Source organism: Osmerus eperlanus, chromosome 11 (genome assembly GCF_963692335.1).
Source record: "Osmerus eperlanus chromosome 11, fOsmEpe2.1, whole genome shotgun sequence".
Lineage (NCBI taxonomy): Eukaryota > Metazoa > Chordata > Actinopteri > Osmeriformes > Osmeridae > Osmerus > Osmerus eperlanus.
The window spans coordinates 8,407,098-8,431,389 of record NC_085028.1 but is presented as its reverse complement, the minus strand read 5'-3'; the positions used below and the strand labels follow the sequence as shown (position 1 = coordinate 8,431,389).

The following is a 24,292-nucleotide window of genomic DNA, read 5'->3' as shown; positions in this document are numbered from 1 at the left end:
GCGTCTTCTCATGAAAGTTGGTCTGCGAATCACACATGGTATGTGTGAAATTGCACACAACGTATTTTAATGAGGGGCCGTATGTAGGCTCTTCAGGTCGGCCAAGAAATATTTTCCCACACCGGCTCGAGATTCAACCATACTGAACAAATTAGATTAGTGAGGTTTACTATTCACCGACATAGCTAATTTCCGTCGACTCACAGATTCTGGGTTGGTGAGTTATTAGGTAATGACTCTTCATGATTATTGAGAATAGATAGGCTGATGACTTAATTTAATACGATTTTATTGACTAATTATTGTATGTAGGCTATAGCCTATTCATTTTTAGGTCTTATATACCTTGATAAAGGAAATCCATTTTCCACTCACCTTGCGTTGGCAGCTGTCAAGTGTCAATAACCCTGTGGTAATAAGCCTCAGTCTCTTTTTATAATTTTTAGGAAACAATCGAAAGTAAATCTAGATGACGTTAGATAACCACCATACATCATGCATTTGAATAATGGCATGTTTGGACAGTGGAAACTGACACCATGAAATCACAAGACTTAACACAAGGATTTAGACTTCTTATATTGTCAATTGATTCCTTCATCAGTATTGATACATATATTGAACAATAACAAGCAAATGGTTGTTTTCGTTGTTTTCTGACTGATTACAATGTAGCCTAACAATTCAACTAGGACAGTGCATGCAATCATATAGCCTATAGGGCTATATGCAGGCAGCGCATCAGAAAACTGCTCACCACCAGTTTCCGTAGCTGAACCACAACTTAAACACATTCTTAAAACTAGTCTGTATGACCTAATTTCAGTGTAGCCTATATTTACAAGTTCACAATAGTATAGAACGTTTGCCAACCAAAACACCACTGCTGCATACACAGATGGAGGAACCCCAGCTGTCATGCTATCTGGTGTATGAAGTAAAAGAGACATTTTATATAATTTGTATTCTTTTTGATTGAATGGTTAATGGTTTCATTACATATCCTTAGCCTAGACAGAAGTGACTGGTAGAAGAGACTGGTACATGGACCTATGCCTTAGAATAGCATCAACATTCGTGTTTGTAGTTCCATTTTCATCCATTCGTTTTGTTTTCTTAAAGCAGACAAAACATTTTGTCTGCTTTAGCATTTTACGCATACCGATGTGGAGCAGATAAAATGTGAAGAAACATGATCTGAAACGACCTTATATGAACCACCATGTGAGTGGGTGTGATTGAAATGGTAGTGTGCGGACTGCAGTAGGATTGAGCTGCGTCACCCCTGCTTCCATAAAATTCCATATTTTTTTCCCAACACATGTTCAATAGATTGTAAAGTGGGTATTGTGATGGCTTGGTTGCCAATAGCTTGGATATGTAGCAAAATTAATTTCTGAACCTGAATTTATGGGCTATTGATTTTTTAACCCCCACTGCCGCGGCTGTTAGAATACGTCACGATACAGGAAGTAAACAAACAGAAGTTGCTGTCAAAAGCTGTCACGATGATGAGGCTCCTAGGAATCTCGAAAGAGTTGTAATGGCTGAATTTTTGTCGAAAGTGGGAAAAAAGGACAGCTAGTTGAAGTTGCAACATGAAGTTACATGTTATATGCAAGATAATGTGTTTTAGAAATTGTTGCAGCTGGTTATCTAATAATAGCTAGAACTAGTGCTAAATAGCTAACGGTATATAGCTTAAGCTTGCAAGCTAACCTGTCAAGAAAGCCATCTAGCTAAACCAGATAATTCAGTGGCTAAAAGTTGAACACGTTACACTTTTCTTTTGTCGCCTACTAGTTAGCTAACAACTCGGTTCGTTTACCTATCGAGCCCCTTCTGCACCCTAGCCAGCAAACGTTACCCTGTGCTAGCTAGCTAGCTAGATAACTGCACTGCTTCGATAGCTAAGGTAACGGGACCTATTTTTTTCCGGAGTTACAACATCCCTTTCCGTCTTTAAAAAAAGTCCCCGTTATTTATATATGCTAAAACTTGGCACACTGTTCTCTGTCCTAGCAGGCACAGCTGTGGTCCATGAAGCCCCTACATGTCCCAGCCTGAGGCAGCCCAGGGGCAGGGCAGCATATCTGGGATGCTGAGCCAGATGAACCTGCTAGGACTGGGTGTCTTGCTGGCCTGGCTAGTGTTGTTCCACCTACTGGTCAACATATGGCTCCTGTGTGTGTTCACCAGTCTGCTGGTGGTGCTGGGGGGCTGGCTGTGCTCTCAGTTTGTGCTGAACTCAGACAACCTGCTCCACGTGGAGAGGTTTGTCAGCTTGGAGGAGACCCCCCAAACAGCCGAAGATGAACAAAAACTAGACCTGGAGATCCAGAACACCATCAGGAAGATCGTACGGGACTTTGTGTGGTCTTGGTACAGCACGGTGTCGTCGGAGTGTGAGTTTGAGGTGGAGGTTCACAACGCTATGTACTGTATGGCACTGGAGCTGAAGAGGCGTGCCGGGCTGGTGGACCGGAGAGAGCTGACCCAGAGGGTGCTGGACCTGTACGGCTGCCACTTGCAGAGCTACCTCAGGTCCCTGGAGGTGCTGGAGGAGCAGGGTGGTGACGAGGCAGAGTGTCTGTGGAGGGTGTACTCCAGAGTCAGCTCCCCCCACCCTGCCCTGAAGAGCTCAGCCACGGAGGTGAACCAGGCACGGGCCATGGTGGACCTGCTTCTTCAGGTGCTAGTGCCCGCGCCACACCTGGAGACCCGCACAGGAAGGTTTGTGGTTGGAGAGCTCATCACCTGCAACGTCTTATTGCCCCTCATCTCCAAACTGTCCGACCCAGACTGGCTCAACATGCTCATCGTGGCCATTTTCACCAATTCAGCTAAACCAGCTCCGCCCCCGCTTGAGACCACGCCCCCTCTCCAAGAGCCGCCGATCCAGCAGGAGGAGCCTCAGCAGGAGGTGGCCACCCCTCCTTGCCCTTTGACCTTCTGTATCCAGCCGGTCACACCCAATGACATGGAAGCAGACACTCCAGAGCTAGCTGCCTATGACATCATCGATTCAGAAGAGCTCTACTGCCCTCAGATCCTGGAGGAGGAGGAGCCTCGACCGTACCTGAGGCAGTACCGGCGGCCCGGGAAGTCCAACCCCTTTTACCAGGAGACTGACTCTGACCTGGACTCTCCCCTCACAGACAAGAGGAGCTCCATGGAGTCCCTGCTCATGATTGGTCCAGATGAGGCGCTGGCTGACCGGCTCCGGGAATGTGCCACGCCAACTGACGCCAGCAGTGTGGTGGACCTGGAGGACGACCTCCAGTCCTACCCCGGCCTATCAGAGAACCTGTCCTGCCCCAGGGTTCACCTGGAGCATCCTGAAAGCTACAGACCTAATCTGGGGTCCTCCGATCCCGCTTCCTCCTCCAGCCTGAGCAGCCTACAGGAGCTGGACAGAGACAGGGAGAGTGTCGGCACGTCGGACAGAGAGCTGCTGCTAGGGGTGCCTGAGGGTGTGACTGTGGGGGGGACCCTGCCCTCCCCCCAGGCCTCGTTCAGCTTCCAGCCCCTCAGCAGTCCCGATGGACCCATCATGATCCTGAACCTCCGTATCACTGGCACCATCACTGCCATGGAGCACCGCGGCACCAGCTCCCATCCCTACACCCTGTACACTGTCAAGGTCTCCTTACCATACATTTACATGCTGTACGAGACATCAGCTGTGTGTAATGTGTTTATATGTATAATCTGTGTATGTTTTAATGCAAGTGTATACGGTGTTTGTGTAGATAATGTATGTGTAATATGCTAATGTGAGTGTATAATACGTGTGTGTGTTGCAGTATGAGACGTCGATGGGCTGTGAGCCCCCTGCTGCAGACTCTGACCAGTCAGTGGCATACCACACTGTCAACAGACGCTACAGCGAGTTCCTCAACCTGCAGACCCGCCTGGAAGAGAAACAAGAGCTACGCAAGATCCTCAAGAGTAAGAGTCTCTCCGGGGAGATCTGAGGATATATGATAGGGGTGGGGGGAAAAATCGATTCACATTTGAATCGCGATTCAGTCTTCTAGCATTACAGATTGATTCAATTGAAAAATATATTTTTTAAAACGTTTTTATTTATTTTTGTACGTTTAATTTTTAATTTTGTATGACAAAAACACTTAGCTGCCTATCACAGTCAAATAGAAACAAGTAACACTAAACAGCATTCTGGAATCAAATGTAAGCATATATTGAATCGAAATTTGATTACATTTTATTTATATTTTGACCCCAGGACTCGAACCAAAAGATTCCCACCCCTAATATGTGACATGACTGTATTCTCTGGTGGAGATGTGAAGTCATGTGACTAGTCTGTACTCTCTTGTTTAGGTGTCAAGGGGCCAAAGAAAGTCTTTCCAGACCTGCCTTTTGGGAACATGGACAGTGACAGAGTGGAGGCCAGGAAAGGCCTGCTGGAGACCTTCCTGAAGGTGGGACATGGGGATCAGATCAGTACCTTGCATTTGCGCTCTCACCTTTCACACAGAGATAGAACATTATCTTGAAAGTTCTGTCCACAATCTAACAAGAGTTCTTGTTGGTGGACTTTTAATATAATCAACAAGTCACATTTTGGAGCACTCAGGTGGTGTTTGAGACAGTATTATTACTACTACTAGTTTCTTTCACACCCTTCAAACCAAAGATATATATAAAGACTAGATGTCTCTTCCGCATTGCCAGACAACGTAGTCGAACGTTCGCACATGGCGGCCATCTTGCTACAGTCAACTCGCTCACCCATAACGTTGTGTTGATGCTACATGTACTTTTTAAATGACCATAACTTGCTCAATTTTCAAACGATTTTTAAACGGTTTGGTTTGTTATCAACGTCAGAGATGTCGTTATGCCACTGCATGTGTTAAAAAGTACATGTAGCATCAACACAACGTTATGGGTGAGCGAGTTGACTGTAGCAAGATGGCCGCCATGTGTGAACGTTCTAGACTCCGCCGTAAGACATCTAGTCTTTATATATATCTATGCTTCGACCACCCTCACTAATAGTGGACCTTCACTTCCATGTGCTGTGTCGCAGCAACTGTGTAGCATCCCTGAGACTGCCAACAGCGAGGAGATGCAGGAGTTCCTAGCTCTCAACACAGATGCCAGGATTGCCTTCGTCAAGAAGCCTTTCATCGTGTCACGCATAGACAAGGTACCGTTCTGACCCTGGGCCAGTGTGAGGTCTTTGAGAAATATGACTAGATGATGTTATCAGACCGTTATCTGAACTGTGTGTGTGTGTGTAGATGGTGGTGAATGTCATTGTGGACACACTGAAGACGGCGTTCCCACGTTCGGAGCTGCAGAGCCCGACCGAGGACACGGACGGAGAGATGGAGGGAGGGAGGAGTACGTCTGACAAGAAGAGCCGGTATGCAGGACCACACATCTGGAGAACATCAACACACAGTTGGTCTAATGATAATCATGATGATGATGGTGGTGGTGTGTGTGTGGTCCAGGTCACGCCTGAAGTTTTCCAGTAAGATGGCTCCTGTCCTGAATGGCTCTGATGTCAGGTCCCAGGTGGTCTACGGTGTTGCTGACACCCGACCGGTGAGGACCACTGGTGCACACAAATTAAATACAATTTTATTGACATGTTTTAGATAGCCATAAACACCAAGACGGCATCATTCTCCCTGATTGAATCACAAAGTCTGTTCCCGAGGAGAGAGGCTCTATATAACAACACCCTACACCACCACTACATTACCAGTACTGGGTTAGAGTATCCCTCCCCTAGATCTACTCCACCACCACTGAGTATTACTACCCTCTATCTTTTCCATCAGTTCTGTCTACAGTTTAGTAATCGCCTAATGATCACCAGCAGATATGCCTAACCCTGGTTATGTAGGCTTGCCTTCCCCTCACTGCCGTCTCCCTGTGCCCAGGTGTGTGGCCGTCAGTCCCTGGATCACCTGGAGGCCTTCCTGAGGGAGCAGGAGAGGCTGGCGGGCCGGCCGGGGGGGGCTGAGCTGGGGCTGGAGGGGCAGCAGGACGGGCCCCATGTCAGAGGAAAGGTGGAGTGCTGTGGCTGCCAGCAGAACAGCTTAAAAGGAGCCACTGAACAGGACACAGGTAGACCCGCACCTGGGACAGGATGGTTGATGCTCTCTGTCTGGGTGCCTGTCTGGCTGCCTGTCTGGCTGGCTGATTGGCAGACAGTGTTACAGAGGTTATGTGGGGGATTTCTAAATAAGGTATTTAGGGATTTCTTCAGATAGTTTCACTTCGCAAAACAGTTCTTAAGGTTTACCAACTGGTTCTGGTTATTGGGAAATGGTCCCATCTGTCATGAGCTGATTCGTCAGATGTCATCTGGTGGATTTTTTACTTCAGTCTGGTGTGGGGAATGAGGAAGGAACAGATGAGCAAGTAGACCAGACTCAAGCTGTTTCTCTTTTCTTTCACATATACGCCCTCCCTCCCTCCATCCCTCCATCCATCCATACACATTGTGCTCCTCCACACAGGGCTGTTCCATGACAGGTCGACCTCATCACTTGACATGGAACCTCTCTTCCAACAGTGAAATTTATGTTTTTCAGGTTGTGATTGAATCCAGGTGGCTTGTTTTATGTCTGGGGAACATCTAACTGTAGGAGAATAGTTCATGCTGAGTCTAGACAGTCAAGGTTAGGTGTATTGCTCTTTCCCATTGGGCAGACAGTCAAGGTTAAGTGTCTTGCTCTCTTTAATTGGTCCAGACAGTCAGTGCCAGGTGTCTCCCTCTCACTGACCAGACAATGTAGCGTGCCGTCCCTGTTCAGTGATCTCACAGGCAACAGAAGTTGCACTCCGTTGACCTGCAATGTTAAACCATCGCCACTAGATGGTATTATATCACATGCTATATTGAAATCACATTCTAAACCATTCCTCTTGAATGTAATAGCAATCGTATCAAGCAGCACAAATACGTTGGACAACTCGTGTTTTGATGCAAAATTTACAAGATCAGGAGCAACACTTATAAAGAAATGAACTCAGGAAAGCAGACACTGATACTGACTTATACAGTGATGTAATGACGTGGCTCTCTAGTCTGTGGAAAAACAACCTGGTTCTTAGAAAAGTTTGCCAGCTGAACTAACCGGCGCTAGCAACAGCCCAGAACTAGGTTTGCTTTGGTGGAAAGGGGGTATCAGTGCCAACACAGGTGCCTGTGGAGTGAGACTGCTATGATCTAGTCCTGCTGTCATACTGGAGCATGGGGCTACCTGACACTTACTGCTTGTCTACAGACAGTGTGCGAGTGTGCAGCCCTCTAACTGTGTGTGTGTCCACAGCCTCTGAGACGGCCCTGGCAGATACGGCGCTGAACATCGTATGTGTGGTGATCAGGGACCAGTGGAGCTGGCTGTGTAGTGAGAACTTCCAGAAGACCCTCCGGCTGCTGTTTGGAACCCTCATCAACAGGTGAGCCCCGCCCCACCAGAACCAGCACACTGAGACTCTGTGGGGAAAGTCCAGGCATGGACACACACAGACTCCATCACTCTTCATGTCTGTGGTGACCATGCTGCTGTGAGAGTCGGCACTGACCCGGCCTTGAGCTGGTGTCCTTGACCTGGAGAGGACTGTGCTGCTCATCCATGTTGCTGTGTAGCGCTCAGGAATGTCAGCCGGGTCAGTGGCAGGGGCGAACACTACGTTTGTATGTGTGTGTTTTGTGTGTATATGTGTGTGACTTCTTGTTCCCCTGTAGTCTGTTAACTGTGCATGGTTCACTGTGACATATACAGCCCCCTCCTTCCCCCCCTGGCTGTTATGGAACCTGGCTGTTTATTTCATTGTAAGACTTCACTTATTTCTGAAAAATAGAGACGTTTTGGAAATCCTATCGTCCAACTTTCCTGACCCCAGTGTTACTCTGGCGGCGAGCCCTAACCTCATGTTCAGCTGTTTTCCACTCGAGGAAAGCTATCATGTCCACACTAGGCCTGAATCTTCTGGTTGATGGAGCCTGTGCTATTGAGGACTGTGTGGGGCCTTCTAGCCTTCATGGAGACCCTGTGTGCAGGACACACACACACACACAACCCAGTCCTGGACTGAGAAAGACCCTGTGGTCGGCCACACACAACGCCAGCACATAGTGTGATACATGCAGTGGCCTTCCTATACATGATCTGACTTGCTGTTGCGTACTTGACAGTCTGGGGCTGTCTGAAGGTTGTCAGAGGAGTCTGTCTGTCAGCTCAGTGCAGTCAGAGTGGAGAGCTTCCAAGGTTTGTGTGTGTGTGTGTGTATGTGTGTGTGTGTGGGGGGGGGGGGTCTGTCTGTCTGTCCAGGGAGGCCCACAACCAGGAGGCCTGTGCTTACTCTATTACAGATGACATAACCGGAGAGGAGATGCAGACCCTGGAAACGGTATCCATGCCAATCAATGTGTTTGTGTGTCTGGGATATGTTTGTCTGGAAGCACAGCAGGTTCTAGTCATAAGCGGGGTGTAGTTTGAGGGATGTCTGGTTATATAAAGTGGAAAGTGGGACAGTTTAAATTAAAATAAAACAGTCTTGATGGGGAGATATTGGGGTGTCTGGGAGGCTTGTTGTTCTGGCACCTTTCAGTAACTATCTGTGTGAGTGGTTTGGAGAAAGGTCAACAAAGTTACAACTTGGGTCATTATCGGGTGGTTATTTGGTCCATCCCAGAACTACTGTAACACTAGTCGCACATTTCCTAGCCCTCCTCTCCAAGACCAGAATAAACAGTACGTCATATTCTGACATGGACACACATCACTGCTCACTCCACCCCATGTTGGTGCACCTGTAATATCACACACACGCACAGGTTTCCTTCTCAGCACAGTGAAAGGTCCACTTGTAGTGGTGGAGCTGGCAGCACAGGAACAACACTGGGACCTCTCACACCTCACAGCTCACCTCCCTTTTCCTTCCACACCCCTCCTTCCCTCCTTCTGTCCCTCTGCCTCTCGACACCTGTCTGCCATAACATGCTGCTTTATACTCCAATACTCCCAACTGGAATATTAACTTTCATAAACAATGAAAGGGCTGGGATAGATGGGGCCGGGAGAGTGGGGCCGGGAGAGTGGGGCCGGGAGAGTGGGGCCGGGAGAGTGGGGCCGGGAGAGTGGGGCTGGGTGTGGAAGTGGAGACACAGAACAGAGTGTACTGCAGTTTGTGCTCCGGCAGGTCCTGCTGTCATCTGCTGAGCAGCTCCATGTGGTGAGCTGTTTAGCCAACGTCAAACGGGTCATTCATTCTCTGGTCTTCTGAAGGCCGCCTGCCAGGGCTAGCATGGGTTGTCTACATCTAGCCTGACTGCTAAGAGGAGAGCTGGGAGGGGGAAATCCCTCACCCCCTGCCCCCTGGGCCTCCAGCCCCCAGCCTCAACTCTGAGCCTGCCAGTAGGCAGCAGGTGGACAGTTTACAACACCTCGACGTGGTCTTCCACCTCCAGAGGAATGGCTGTTATTTATTATAGTTTAGGGAAGAAACAGGACCAACTGTTTTCAACATTGTATTTCTCTGACAAACGTAGCTCCCAACATGTCCCAGAGCAAAACTCGAACAACAGTTTTTTTTCTTCAAAGCAGTTCATCATTGAGTGAATGATGTGAGGGCTGCTCAGCCCTGGATGTTAAAAGGAGTTTTTACAGTCTGAATTATTAGACCTACAATGGAGATCCTTCAGAGGGGGAGACTCCTCCTCCTCTCCTCTCCTCTTACCCTCCTCTGCTCTCCTTTCCAAATTCATACAGCAGGTCAAGGTTAGGTAACTTTATGAAACATATTCTTGTATCCCAAACGCCTCTCTACCCCCCAAGTGCCCTTTCTAGCCTAAGAGACATTCACTCAACCAGAATTAGACACAGTAATCCTAGCTCGTTGTAGCCTAGTTTAGCCTAGCGTAACACCAGGGGTCCCTTGGGAAACCAGGACATTGAGACTTCCACAATTAGCTTAGCATAGCATAGCGCCCCGGGCCCCTCAGGGAGGACATGAAAGCCCTGCTGGAGAAGCTGTGGTCACGGCGACCTCCTCCCAGGAGGCTCAAGGAAGATATAGTTAGCTTCCTGACCAGTGTGTGAGCAGGAACACTATCCCGCAGGGTAACTTAAACCTGATGGGTGATAAACACTGGAGTTCCTGGCTGGCAGACAGGGAGATGAGGTCGCTTCTGTTTGCATCCAGCCCAGGGCTCTACGAGAAGGCAGAGAGGTGAGGTCGCTTCTGTTTACAGATGACCCGGAGGACAGGAGAGCAGAGCTATGCTAGCAGCTTCATTGCTACCTCCAGAGGATCATGTCCCTCAGACCAGGACTGCAGTTCGGAGAACCAAGCCAAGGTCATTCTAGTTTAAATTTGGAGCCTGTTGATGTGCTTTTGACCAAATATGGCAGTGTTCAGTTAGAATAAGCATCTGTTAAGAGTCCATGGTGAGCCTGCTAACTCATGTTTATGCATAAGCAAGAAATAGACAATAATGAGCCCCTCTGATGACTGTGCCAGGTATGTAATACATCTCCACTTTATCCTGGCTTGAGGTGATTATAATGGGTCTTACTGCTGCGACTTTATTATGGGAAGTGGGACCTCAAAGGCCTGCTGCTACAACTGTCTAGAACAGGCCGGGCTAAAGCTCTCCTAGTTCTATCAGGGTTAGAGCGCTCTAGCAGGGCTCTAGCAAGGCTTTCTACAACAGGCAACACTGGAGCTGTCTCCAAAGCACTGCTCTAGGTTCTACAACCACATGAACGATGCATATGATCCCTTGTGTTCAGGTACCACATACCAGTAAAATGACAATGACTCAAATACAGTCCCTCAAGAGCCAGCCAAACCCTCTCCAAAGCTGGGTCCTATCTGTGGCTCTGGGGTGGACAGCGTCTCTGCTGGGTTTTGTGGTTGCTCTTAATGCCTTCCAGTCTGAAACCCAGGCTGCTGGTTCTCATGCAGCTTCACATGCCATTTGTCCACCCTAATTGGTTCAAGGAAGGCTGAGATTTTGTTTGTGTGCCTGCCAGCGAATCAGTCTTCAGCTCTGAAAATGGTCATGTCAGGTAAAGTGTTTGTGTGTGTCTGCTCTATGTCTGAGCATGTCTGTATGCATTTGTGTGGGCATGTGTGTGAGCCTACAGTAGCAGGTTTGCGTGTCTGTTTGTCTTCATGTTCCCCAGAGGGTTTTTGTACCACTCTAGGCGTCCTCTCACCATGGAGACCATCATCTGACTTCCTGCTGTGCTGTACGGATTGTGATTGGCAGGTGGTTGGATGTGGGCGTGGCTAACCTGTTGTGTACCCAGTACTGGGTGGCATACCTGAGGGGGCTGCAGGAGGCCGTCTGGCCTGGGGGGTCACTGCCCGCACAGCCCCGCCCTCAACGCACCCCCCAGCAGAAGGTGGAGAGCAAGGAGCAGGCCCACAGCTGCCTCATGAGCCTCATACCTGGTAGGTACTGTCCCATGCACACACACACATACCTGGTAGGTACTGTCCCATGCACACGCACACACACACACACATACCTGGTAGGTACTGTCCCATGCACACGCACACACACACACACATACCTGGTAGGTACTGTCCCATGCACACGCACACACACACAAACACACACACACACACACACAGAGTAATGCTCACATGTTGACTGTGTCTATATTTGCTCCCCCATCCTATATATTAGGTCTGCTAGACTGTAGTTGACCTTGGATGACTGGAATGGCTGTGGCCACCTCTGTGTCCCCCGTCCCCCCCTCAGCCCCCCTGGCCTGAGTCTAAATGTGTTATTGTGTGTTTTCAGGCCTGGTGTCAGACATCCTGGGAGAAGACAAGTTTAAACGCAGCTGGAATTCTGTTCTAGAGTCTTTGCAGGATCCCAATATAAACAGGTGATCACACACACAGCCACGCAAGCCCATTTACACACAAACAAGCATGGACATACACACACACACACGCAAGCACAAATAAACAAAAAAATATATGCTAACACATGCACGCAAAACTAATCGGAGGACAGGGTGGACTGCAGGCTACAGCTGTCTGGCGCTCTTTCATGACATCATTGCTCTGCGCTCTTGATCCAGCTTAATGAAGGTGCTGACTTCCTCTATTCCTGTCCACTTCCTGTCAGACACCTGGTGTACAGTTTGAGGGACATCCTGCTGGAGGTCCTGGTTCCTGAGTCTTCTGAAGAGGACTTCCAGAAGACTTTGCTGCACAGTCTGTCCAAAAACCATGAGAAGCTGCCGCCCTGAGACACACACACACACACATACACACACACACACATACACACACACACACACAACTGGACACTCACACGGGAACACACATACAAGCACAGACACACACAGATGTATTTTCGAAGGATTTTCTTTGACTGAACGCATATTGTACTGTGAATTAGTGATCCATGTTGAGTCCCTGCCTCCTACACCCTGCCTCCTATACCCTGCTTCCTACACCCTGCCTCCTAGACCCTGCCTCCTACACCATGCTTCCTACACCCTGCCTCCTAGACCCTGCCTCCTACACCATGCTTCCTACACCCTGCCTCCTACACCCTGCCTCCTACACCCTGCTTCCTACACCCTGCCTCCTACACCCTGCCTCCTACACCCTGCTTCCTACACCCTGCCTCCTACACCCTGCTTCCTACACCCTGCTTCCTACACCCTGCTTCCTACACCCTGCCTCCTACACCCTGCCTCCTATACCCTGCCTCCTACACCCTGCCTCCTACACCCTGCTTCCTACACCCTGCCTCCTACACCCTGCCTCCTACACCCTGCTTCCTACACCCTGCCTCCTACACCCTGCCTCCTACACCCTGCTTCCTACACCCTGCCTCCTACACCCCGTTTCCTACACCCTGCTTCCTACACCCTGCTTCCTACACCGTGCTTCCTACACCCTGCTTCCTACACCCTGCATCCTACTTCTCTTCAGGCTCCCTGTATCCTGTTTCATCTCCTTGTCTGTGTCCTATGGTAGTCAGGCACATAGAAGAGGTTTCTGGCTATTCCCCTTACGGTCTTAATCACACAGATTGTCTTAAAGTACCTGACACTTTACAGCTGCTCAAACACACCACGGGCCAGCCTAATGTACACGTAGAGGCCCTGCAGGAAGGCAGTTTAGTAGAACCAGATATTTATGTTGTTTTAGGACCAGACCCTCTTTTCTCTTATCTTCCTCCCAGGGCCTTAGGTCCATGGCTCACAGCAGCTTGTTGTCATGGGAGACATTCTAGAAGGTTTATCTAACTTCCAGAATGTTCTTCAGGCAGCTGTGTTGCACAGACCGGAGACAACTAATTCTTTAAAATGCTTCATCACTTTAATGTTTGTTTAGGTCTGCCTAAAGTGGTCAAGGTTGTCTTTATTGGAAGCGGCTCATTGGTTCCACTGTGTCAGACAGGAACCATCAATCATAGATACATTGAAATAAATATGCCAGACAGTATCAGGACGCTGTTATGGTGTTAGCATAGGGTCAAATAAGAGAGGCACTACTATGTCCTGACACCTGCATTCAACTTTACACCCCAATCATCCATTTTATTGTGTTTATTGTGATATTATCGTATTTATTTACATAATTTATTTGATTTATTGTAAATATTGATTGATTCCTATGTATTTAAAAATGCCAGTAACATTCCTTCCAATATAAATCCTTAACTGAGGTCTGCCTTAAACATGACATCTGTGTGTCTGCCTGGCTGTCTGCCTGTCTTCATCAGGAACACCAGCCAGACAAGCAGAGACTATGTCAGTTTGACAGCTTTGTGTGAGGATAGCATGCACGTTATGGTACAAAGAAGTTTGTGCAACAGTTGAAGTTACATTCCTTGTGGACACATGTCCATTATTTGTTACCTACTCTGAAAGCACCTCAAAACCGCCGTACAACATCTCAACACCACCTCTGTGTGTATCTTACAACCCTTCCTCAATACCACTCCCACTGTTTACACATATTAACTCCGACTCCATGAGAGGTGCCATTCCCACAGCCAGTACTGCTCCAGTTACAGAAACACTGAGGCCTGCTCATGTCTGCTGTCAAGGCTTCTGTTAGGTTCTACATGTGATGTACCCAATGTTTACACGGATGCCATAGTAACCAGTGGTACCAGAAGTGCTTGTGGCTGTCCATGTGTCTGCAGTGGGCCTCGCTGACTGTGGCTCTATTCAGACGTGCTCCATAGTCCATGTCAGCAGGGCCAAGCTGCTGGGTGTGGATGTGATGATGAGCTCTGAATGGAGTCTGACAGACGTGTCACTACCATTAAAGAAATCCATGGAAACATGAGCCGATCTTTGAGTTCTAATGAAATCTACGAAGTTGTTCCTGCCAGGGGCAGAGCTCCACTCTCTGATCTGAGATCTGATCAAGTCCAGCTACACACAGTATAACCCTCTTGTGTGCTCCCTGTGTCTTGGTGGTTGTTGACTCTGTAACCGCCAGTGCAGTTGGATATGGTTCCTAGCCCCATGATGAAATGACATCATGGATGCTGATCTCTGAATGTGACTGTACCTGTGAACTGAGTTACAATGTCGTAACAACTAATGAAGTTCATGAACATACCTGTGAAAAATAAATAGATACAAAATCTGAACTGTTACGTGTGTTTGTGGAACTGGACCCTCCTGTCCAGTCTAGTTCTTCCTCAGGACTAAAGTCCATCAACACCAGGGACTGCTCATTATACTCTACAAGCACACAACAAGAAGAACCTGGAGACATTGCACATTAAAAGAAAAAAGCAGCCTGCTGCTGCTCTAGGAGGTCTGATTAAAGAGAAGGAGAGATTCAAAAGGGGATGAAGTCAGTCAGATCTCAGATACCTTGTTACCACAGCAACAGATTGTCCAGCAGCTCCACAGCTGAAGAGGCCAGAGACAGTAACCGTGGTGACATGAGGTGAACAGAAGGCATCTCTGAACCAACCACCTGCTGGTCCAGACCAACACAACATAGACATACCCATCTGTCTCTCACAAATGCCCATCTATCATACACAAACTTACCCATCTATCTCACACACACCCTCCATTCTGTCTCCATGCTAATCTACCGCTCTCTTTCTCTCTCACACACACACACACACATACACACATTTCAATCTCACTCTCACACACACAGCAGATAAAGGAGAAAATAAATAAATCAAGGAGTCTAGACAGAGGGATAGCCCTGACTGGGTCTTCAACGGTCAGATTTTCCTTCTTGGAAACGAACGAGAGGAATGCAGGGAACAACCTCCTTAATGAGTGTAGCGGAGTGGAGGAAGACAGGAAGACAGTACTCTGCTCAAACGTTAGCCAGACTGCTCAACGTACTCCTGCTTTCTTCATCAGATCTCCAGCTGAGACAACACCACCCCCACTACTCTGGTACCCTACCATCTGGTACCTTTCCCTGGTACTTCACCACCCTGGCACCCCACCACTCCGGTACCTCACCACCTGATACCCTTCCCTGGTCTTCCACCGCCCTGGTACCCCACCACCCATCCATTCACACTGTCTGCTGTAAATAAAGGCTTGTTTTTAGATCAGTGTGATTCTCTTGTCGGACTGGATGGCCTCGTTTACATGGAAAACATGTGTTCCCATCAGGGGTTATGCAACTCCACAGCTCTAAACCCTCTACAGTCTCCTGCAGGGGCTGACACGCTTCAGCCTTGGCTGTGTTCACAAGCACATTTGGGTTTTTACTCACTTTTGTTTTCTTTTTGGATCTTACATAATAACATCCAGACCCTCGCGCGCAGAGCTGAAATGCAGACTAAGACCGATATGAACGTTTGACTGTAAAGCTCATGGTAGATTACCGGAGAGACTGAGGCTGTATTAGATAGTTCTTTCTACGTCTCTCTGCGTAATGGATCACACATTACTGTACTGTTTCCCCACTTCCTTCCATGACTAATGAGAAACCGGGCATGAAGGTTTGTAATCTTGATAAAGACCTCCTCCCTGGAGCCTGAAGTGTGAGTGATATTCACACCTCGTCTCACACATGTCAGTCTGTCTGACTGAAGCACGTGGATGGGACTCGGTGCTGAACACCGTTGGAACATTATGACACCGTCAGACACTGGCTCCGTGCTTTAGGTCCCTGTGTAGTTGCTGAACAGCGCTCTCTGGTGTTCACTGTCTGCTCCTTTGGCTCTGTATCAAGAGTCACTGCAGAGTCCACCTACTACCACACACAATGTCAAGAAAGACAAGTGTGGTCCTAATCTGAAGGACAGATTCAACTGTTCTGTTGAGCTCCACTGCAGGTTGGAGAGACACTTTACTAAATGTCTGATTGGGTCTGTGCTGGTCTCACCGAGTCAGAGATGAGCCCTGGACCAGGCTGACAATAACTTTTCTCCACACACTTCTGTATAACGATCTCTGCACCAGCCAGGTCTTTTGTGTGCAGGTGAGCACGTTCTCCTCTAGAGGGAGCTGTGGTCAAACAGGTCAAGTTCCAGAGCCAAACGTGTGTTTCCTCTTTCAGCCACCAGGGGACAGTGGAGGACAAAATGGGAGGGATCCACCTGTTACCCCCGAGGCCCTCCTCTTCCCTGCACTCTCTGGAGATCAACTACTACATCAGTCATACAGAACACTGTGTGTCTGCCAGTCAGCCAGCCAGCCAGTCAGTCAGTCAGTCTGCCAGTCAGCCAGTCAGCCAGTCAGTCAGTCAGTCAGTCAGTCAGTCAGTCTGCCAGTCAGCCAGTCAGTCAGTCAGTCAGTCAGTCAGTCAGTCAGTCAACCAGTCAGCCAGTCAGCCAGTCCGTCAGTCCGTCAGTCCGTCAGTCCATCAGTCAGTCAGTCAGTCAGTCAGTCTGCCAGTCAGTCAGTCAGTCAGTCAGCCATTCAGCCAGTCAGTCAGTCAGTCAGACAGCTGATCTGTGTACAGTTATTCACATTTTTGGGACTACTTTCCACCTCATTACATCACCTAATCTCACAACTTCATGACTGACAGGTTCAAAACTGCTACCTGTGTTCTACTGTCCCTCTAGGGTTAACACACTGTTTCGAGCTATGTCGTAGGTTTTACTAAGTCTGGTCCACCTCAATCTGAGCACAGCGTGAGCATCAGTGTGTCGCAGTGCGCAGGGGGTGGAGCCTCTCCAGTGAGGTGGTAGGCTGCACCTGTTTGTCTCTCTCGTTGCATCTGTCTCTCTCTCACTGCACTTGTCTCTCTCTGCATATTGGTTCAAATTTGACAAACAATAAGCAGGCTGAGCTGCCCGTCTCCTGCAGCTGTTCTCTACTTCTACAGTTCCTGGACCAACAGAATCCCGTCTGTTGAAGTTAGTCTCCCCCAGCCAGTGGGAAATGGCTGGGGGAGACTAACGTAGTGTTGATGCCAATAAGAGATTGTAAATCTGCTTCAGGGACACCCTAGACCTTTACTAAATACAGACTCTCTCTCTCTCTCTCTCTCTCTCTCTCTCTCTCTCTCTCTCTCTCTCTCTCTCTCTCTCTCTCTCTCTCTCTCTCTCTCTCTCTCTCTCTCTCTCTCTCTCTCTCTCTCTCTCTCATACACACAAACATACACACAGGTGTTGGTCAACCATCTCCACAGTAGCTGCTCCAGTTTGGTCTACACAGCTTGTACGTAACGTCAGTGGCATCTGCTAAGAGCTTCATCACACAGTTTCCCACCACTCCATTCTAGCGGGAGGAGATCCTACAGTTACATGACATAAGACAAAAGTTACAGGAAAGGATTTCAAGATGCATAGTGCTCTTCCCTGAAGAAGAGAGAGAAAGCGAGAAATACAGACAGAAAGACCTCTTTCTCTCTTTCGGACTCCTTGCTGTGGACCTGAGCCATCTCTGCAGGAGTGCAGAATCTGGCCATCAGCATCACCATAACAACCCTGTCATGGAGGGGGGAGGGGGGGGCTGCTCAGGAATTTGCCTTGACCACCCCCTCCACCCCCCTTTAACCCCATGCCTCCCCCTCCCTCTCTAGCCCCCCCCCTCCCCAACACTCATACACCTCTAACCCCCTGTTCATCTCCAACACCCAATCTCATTTCTCGAACACAGCTGCTGCCGACTCCAATCTCTGCCTCTCCACTCAGCCCTGGCCTCAGCTGGCACCCAGATCCAATCAGAGGAGGGTATGGGACGAGGTGCCAGTTCCTAATCTAAAGTGTGCCCCCCCACCAGACCACTCAATCTACCGTTCTGGAGAGCAGATGCCTCACCTGCTCTCTGCTCTCATCTTTGCTGTCTGGGGAGAGGGGAGGAAGAGAAGCTACATTATCCAAAAAAGAATTTGATTTATGTAAAACAGGCGACGTGTCACTCTGGATTGTCGTCTCAGAAACATCCTCTCCAGCCTGTGAGCGTCTGTGGGGAGTGCACTGCTCAGCCCAGCTGCACATCTCTGCCTACGGCTCTGCTCTCAACATTTTGCAACTTTCAAATGGCATTTCACACCGTGTGAATTCAGGTAGACAGAATGTCATTCCATCTGACATGTTGCAGCAGACAAATTCTACTGGTCAGTAGTGTCCCAGGTGGTTTGTACAAGTGTATACATGTTCTCCACTGTTTCCATTGTTTCTACTGGTCAGTAGTGTCCCAGGTGGTTTTTACAAGTGTATACATGTTCTCCACTGTTTCCATTGTTTCTACTGGTCAGTAGTGTTACAGATGTTTCTACTGGTAGGATATCAGTAAAGATTCACAACACTTTACACATTACACATTACACTTTTGTACTGGAGTCCCCCCTTCCCCTTCTCCCACCTTCCCCACAACATGACATAGTTGACCAATTTGGCAATGAGAAGTCTCACAGACAGGTTTCCGTGGGAACATTAACCTACCAGTTCTCAGCAGCATTGTACTCCCACCCCTTGCTATTTGCCTGCAGTGTGAACCACCAGTAGACCTCCAAACATCTGCTGGTGTCCACGCTGGTCTGGTGTGAACCAGGAGACCTGAGATATGGCTGTCCATCCGTTCATCTGTGTGTGGCGGTCTCACCAAGCCCTCACACTGATCTCCCCTAATGAAGAGTTTCCGATATCTAGTCTGGGGAGACCAGGCTGGGATGGCCTCTAGGGTCAGTGATTCTGAATAGGAGAGGAGCGAAAAGGAGAGGGGAGTTTTTCCCAAGTCAGAGGGATTAGTTAATCAGCTGCACCTGTTGGACTGACTGGAGCTGCAGGGCTATGGGGCTCACAGACTGGTCCGTGGGAATGAGGGGGTCCGGAGCTGGGGTGGGGAGTTTTGGGTCTGGGCTGGGGGGCCGGATAAGGGTCTGTGTGGGGGACTGGAGGCCTGGGGGTGTTAGGTGTTAAGACCTCTTGGGTTTAGTCCTCCTTGGAGAGTAAGAGGCTGGGACAGAGGAGTGTCTGTAGCCATGGCTGAGCAGCGCACTGAAAAAAATAAAAATGTTACTCTAAGAGTCCATCTGAAGGTAACTGTAGTATCCAAGTGGAAATGAGTAGAGAGACACCGTCGTTCCCCAGCAGCTGTGGTCTTTAACCCTGAGAGGGAGAGCTTTTTCTGCCCTCATTAATCTGATTATACCATTGGTCCTTGTAGGATTCCTCTGCTGGGATCAACATTGTTCTGTTTGACTGGAGAGTGTGTATGTGTGTGTGTCTGTGTGTGTGTGTGTGTGTGTGTATGTATGTGTGTCATGTATGCAGTGTCAGAGTAGTTGTGAGTCAGGTTGGCTTCAGGGCTGATAATTCAGGGTCTACCATCACTGTAAACAGCTTTATGATGTAACATAAGAGCACAAGACCTACTGTACCATAAGGAGATCAGACACTATCACAGCTATTAATAGTGGGATGGTGAATGTGATGATGAAAGTGGGCTGTGAAAACGTGACTGGTGTTACCTCATCCTTGGTCATGTGACCATTTGCAGCCTGACTGACCATCATGATGACATATTTACACAAGGAGAAGATGATAATGATAACCGAATTAAATCTACAAAATGTCGAAAGTAAAACCTGCAACAGAGAGAAAGGCAATGAGAGAGAATTAGAGAGAGGCAGAGAGAGAGAAAATTAGAAAGAGACGGAGTGGATAAGCAAGAGACAAAGGGAGAGAGAGGAGAAAGAGAAGGGGATTTTGGGGTGCTTTGGGCTGGGTGGGGTGGGGCAGAGAGTAAAACCCAGCCAGGCGTGAAACTGTTGGTTTTGGCTCACTTCCTGTATGGCTGCTGTAACGCCTGTGGTGGGTCTGGAACTCTGACCCCACCCCTCCTGCACCTGCAGCTGGATTGACAACTGGATGACGTCTCTTGGTAATAGTGTTTACCTCACTTCTCGATGATGTCACAGCACTGGGCGAGGGGGTGGGGAGCTGGGGTTGGGGGCTGGGGCTGAGGCTGGGGCTGGGACTGAGGGTGGGGCTGAGGCTGGGGCTGAAGCTGGGATCCGTAGCTAACAGATGTGTTTCTGGTTTGCACAGCTGTATAACCTCAGTCCCCCCATGTGAGAGTGCCATGTAACAGGAAGGTTCTCCATGGTCCGCAGATACATGTCCTGATGTCTCCACAGAGACCCTAGCCCATCTGCTTCATCTATAGATGACATGATGTGATTTGGTTGTTTTGTTCTCTCGGTACTTGGCGTTCCTTGTTATATAAACAGAGATGACCTCCTCCACAATGTCAGACACAGGTAACCTCAGCCAGTGTGTCTGAACACATGTGGATCACTATGTCAACCTGGTGTGAGTTACACGCAATGCTAGTGATGCCCGTGCCTGTGATGGAGCTGTGATTAAGATCTCAAGATTAAGATCATCAAGACCCACACCACACACAGCACACAGCCAGACAGGGATTCCTGGAATTATAGTGAGATATTTGTGAGAGAATGTGTCCCTGACAACCTCGCAGTGTGGGTGTTGTGTAGGTCGTCCAGGGAAGCAGCATCTAGGACATCTTGTTTCCTAGCGGGTCAGGTGACAGAGGGGCCCAGTGTTGGGGTCTCACCACACAAAAATTGGCATGTGGCTCTTTGTTTCTCAATATGTTGGGAAGAAACATAAATATTAGATCATTTTAAGATCTCTGAAATGTTTTTGTTTTTGTAAAAGTTACATACTTAGTTTCTTCGAGGTCAGCCAGAAGCTTTTTCTTCTGTTTTGACACCCCAGAATGAGTCAGCCCAAACACAACTATTTCAATTTCAGAGCTCACTCTACTCTACTTCTCCTGTGTGACAGGCTGGCATGGTTAGGGTTTGCTGTGATAGGCTGGATGGGTTAGCGCTGTGCTGTTATAGGCTGGCTAGGTTCAGGTTGGACCGTGATAGGCTAGCTGAGTTGCAGTTGTGCCATGATAGACTGGCTGCAAATGGATTGAATGTGAAGATCCTGCTGGGATGGCCTGTGATAAACTGGCTTGTATAATGTGAAGGTAAAAGTATAACAGTATTACATTTAGTCATTTAGCAGACGCTCTTATCCAGAGCGACTTGCAGTAAGTACAGGGACATTCCCCCGAGGCAAGTAGGGTGAAGTGCCTTGCCCAAGGACACAACGTCAGTTGGCATGACCGGGAATCGAACTGGCAACCTTCGGATTACTAGCCCGATTCCCTCACCGCTCAGCCATCTGACTCCCATTAAATCTGTTTAGGACAAGTGAGCTGCCCAACACTGAATATATTTCCACCTGTCAACTTTCTCATCCCAAAATAAGCTATCAACTACCACAGTCCAGTTACGTAACATCTGTTCCATTGAATCAGTGTGCTGGCAGTGGCTGATCTCGGACTGGGCAGCAACCCATCACAGTGTAGAAAGGAGCAGCATGTATACTGTATGCAAAAAGCTAGTTTACACTGCTAGGCTGTTTCAACAGTAATTCATTATGTACAAGTCTTATGGTTCCATGCATGTATCCAAACAAAGTACATCCCAGTTGGAGATGTGGTGGAGGGGATGAGGGGAAAAAGCAAGAGGGTTTGTAATAAGTGGTGTAAAAAAATACAGAAAGGTGATACTCTGAGTTTCGCCACCCCCTCCCCCCCACACCCTGACCCCTGACCCCTCTCTGCAGCTCAGCCTCTGTGTTTAATGACCTGGAACAGTCCCAAAGGTCTAACCTGCTGGACCTGAAACACTAATATGTATATATATATATATATTCCATATATTATCAGATATATCATCCATCCATGTATCTATCTGCCTTTCACCTGCCTGCCTGCCCACCTGTCTGTCTGTCTTTCTCTGCCCTTCTCCAAAGTTCTCTTTCTCCTCAGCCCTCTTGAGATTCACACACTGGAAACAAACACCCGAGAGAGGGGTTGATTAATGAACAAGAGATTCCTGAGCTCTCAACACAGCACTCCATCTCTCTCTCTGACTAATGCAATTCATCAATCCATCCACACACACACACACACACACATACACACACACACGCACACACACACACACACGCACACATGCACACCCACGCACACACACACACACACTGACTCCTGAGTACATAATTTCAACAAAAGGATTTCACCATCCTGATCCACCCACCTTTAGGCCACTCAAGGACGCCATATCTCCCCCTCCTCACCTCCAAGACAATATCTCTCCACCTCAGGGGAATGATTATTGATTGTGATTTTTTACCCTCCCAATGTAGAATGTGAATTACTGTACACCTCCAAGTCGGGTAACATTCTGAAAGTCTCATGCATGTATGTGTGTATCTTTGTGTGTGTGTGTTTGTGTGTCTGTGTGTCTTTGTGTGTGTGTATCTTTGTGTGTGCGTGTATCTTTGTGTGTGTGTGTATCTTTGTGTGTGTGCAGTTGTGAAATTATGACTACCAGCTCTCATCTATCTTGCTGCCATGCTGTCTCTCAAACATGCAATCTGTTAACCTGAACTATTATTATCCTGCTGCTGCAGACTAAGAACAAAGCTATATGTCCTCCCTCATGTGGCTGCAGCTGAGTTCAACTCACCCTTGGGTTTAAACACCGGTTGTTTGGTTGTGTAACTGGGAAGGCTATTCCAGTGGTGCTGTGACTGTCAGCAATACATCTACAACATCCCATGTTATCACGTTATCAGGTTAGTGCTGGTAGTTCCAGACAGTTTATCCTAATCTGGGCCTGTCCTCAGTTGTAGGTGTCAGGATTTTGCCACTGTGGCACTAGTGTGCTGCTAGCATGGCGTTCTTTCTTGTGATGCTAGTGAGGTGCTACTGTAACCAAGTAGAATTGGTTTAATTCACTCAGTATAAATACCGCCCACCTGCGCCATCGAAAGCGAGCAGGCTGAAGTGGTGTTAGTGAGAGGTGGCTTTTGCGTGTGAATCAGGAGTTCGAACCCCGGTATGGGTAAAAGACGGAGGAAATGTGTATTGAGAGCGATGTATGTAAGTATGTTCTTTTTGTCGTGCCAACGTGGTGCTAGTGTAGTACCAGCATGGTGTTTGCGCGTGGCTTATTAGCCAGCAGTGTTTGGTTTTACGGCAAGTAATAGCTTCCAGGTGCTCAAGCTCGACAGAGTCCAGACCCAGGAACAATCCCTGTAGTCTGCACAGGGTCAAGGAAGTCACACTCACTTTAGAGGTTAATTGATGAAGATTTACGACAGGCTGACCTTGTAAGGTCTAATTTAACACAGACTGTTCATGCCCTTCGTGTTTCTGTTAAAGACACAGTTTTGAACTCTAGAAAGTGTCAGTTCAGAAGGTCCCTAGGGGCAGGAGCCTCGCAGAAGGCTGACGTGAAGGCCTCACACATCGGGGCTGTGGAATGGCTCTGCTACGGCTCACCTCTGACCCTTCTACTCTACACATGCTATCTTGGCCCAGGCCTAACTTGAATCATCAAATCATGATAGCATTGATGAGTAGGAAGCTAAAGTCAGATGAAGCTAAGGCAGATGCCGGGGACTAATTAAGTGATCTTTATTAGCCACACATGCGTGCATATTTTCACATGTCTGTGTGGATGGAAGCCACATGGTTGCTGGGTGATTCTCCTCTTCCATAAGAGATGATGTGAGGATCAAATGTGTCATTGTTTACCTTTGATCCTGGAGATTTAGTTTTTATTTCAGGGTGAGGCAACAATAATGAACAATTCTTTCTTCTCAGTTTCACATCTTTTCTCTGTACCTCTCCTCTCCTCCAGGATTCCTGTAATAACAGAGGGCTTTTCAGTGGAGCCACACCAGTCAAACAACACTATCTGCTTTGTCTGTTGCAAGTTTGTCTGAACAGCACTGTGCTATTGAAATGTTTTACAAAAACATGTT

The 24,292-nt window shown here is 48.2% G+C and overlaps 1 protein-coding gene across 2 annotated transcripts; it reads left to right on the top strand.

Annotated features, from left to right (window-relative positions):
• The first annotated feature begins 1,466 nt into the window (after positions 1-1,466).
• On the top strand, positions 1,467-12,932 carry snx19b (sorting nexin 19b). 2 transcript variants are annotated; one of them, XM_062472801.1, is made up of 12 exons: positions 1,467-1,557; positions 2,023-3,643; positions 3,807-3,951; positions 4,348-4,448; positions 5,060-5,179; positions 5,274-5,398; positions 5,490-5,583; positions 5,925-6,111; positions 7,323-7,452; positions 11,273-11,457; positions 11,813-11,900; positions 12,146-12,932. In XM_062472801.1, the coding sequence occupies exons 2-12, from the start codon at positions 2,054-2,056 to the stop codon at positions 12,267-12,269; spliced, it is 2,889 nt and encodes a 962-aa protein (XP_062328785.1). In that variant the 5' UTR covers positions 1,467-1,557; positions 2,023-2,053; the 3' UTR covers positions 12,270-12,932. The 2 variants fall into 2 exon arrangements, with proteins under 2 accessions (XP_062328785.1, XP_062328784.1); XM_062472800.1 differs by having other exon boundaries at positions 1,492-1,915.
• The last annotated feature ends 11,360 nt before the right edge of the window (positions 12,933-24,292 follow it).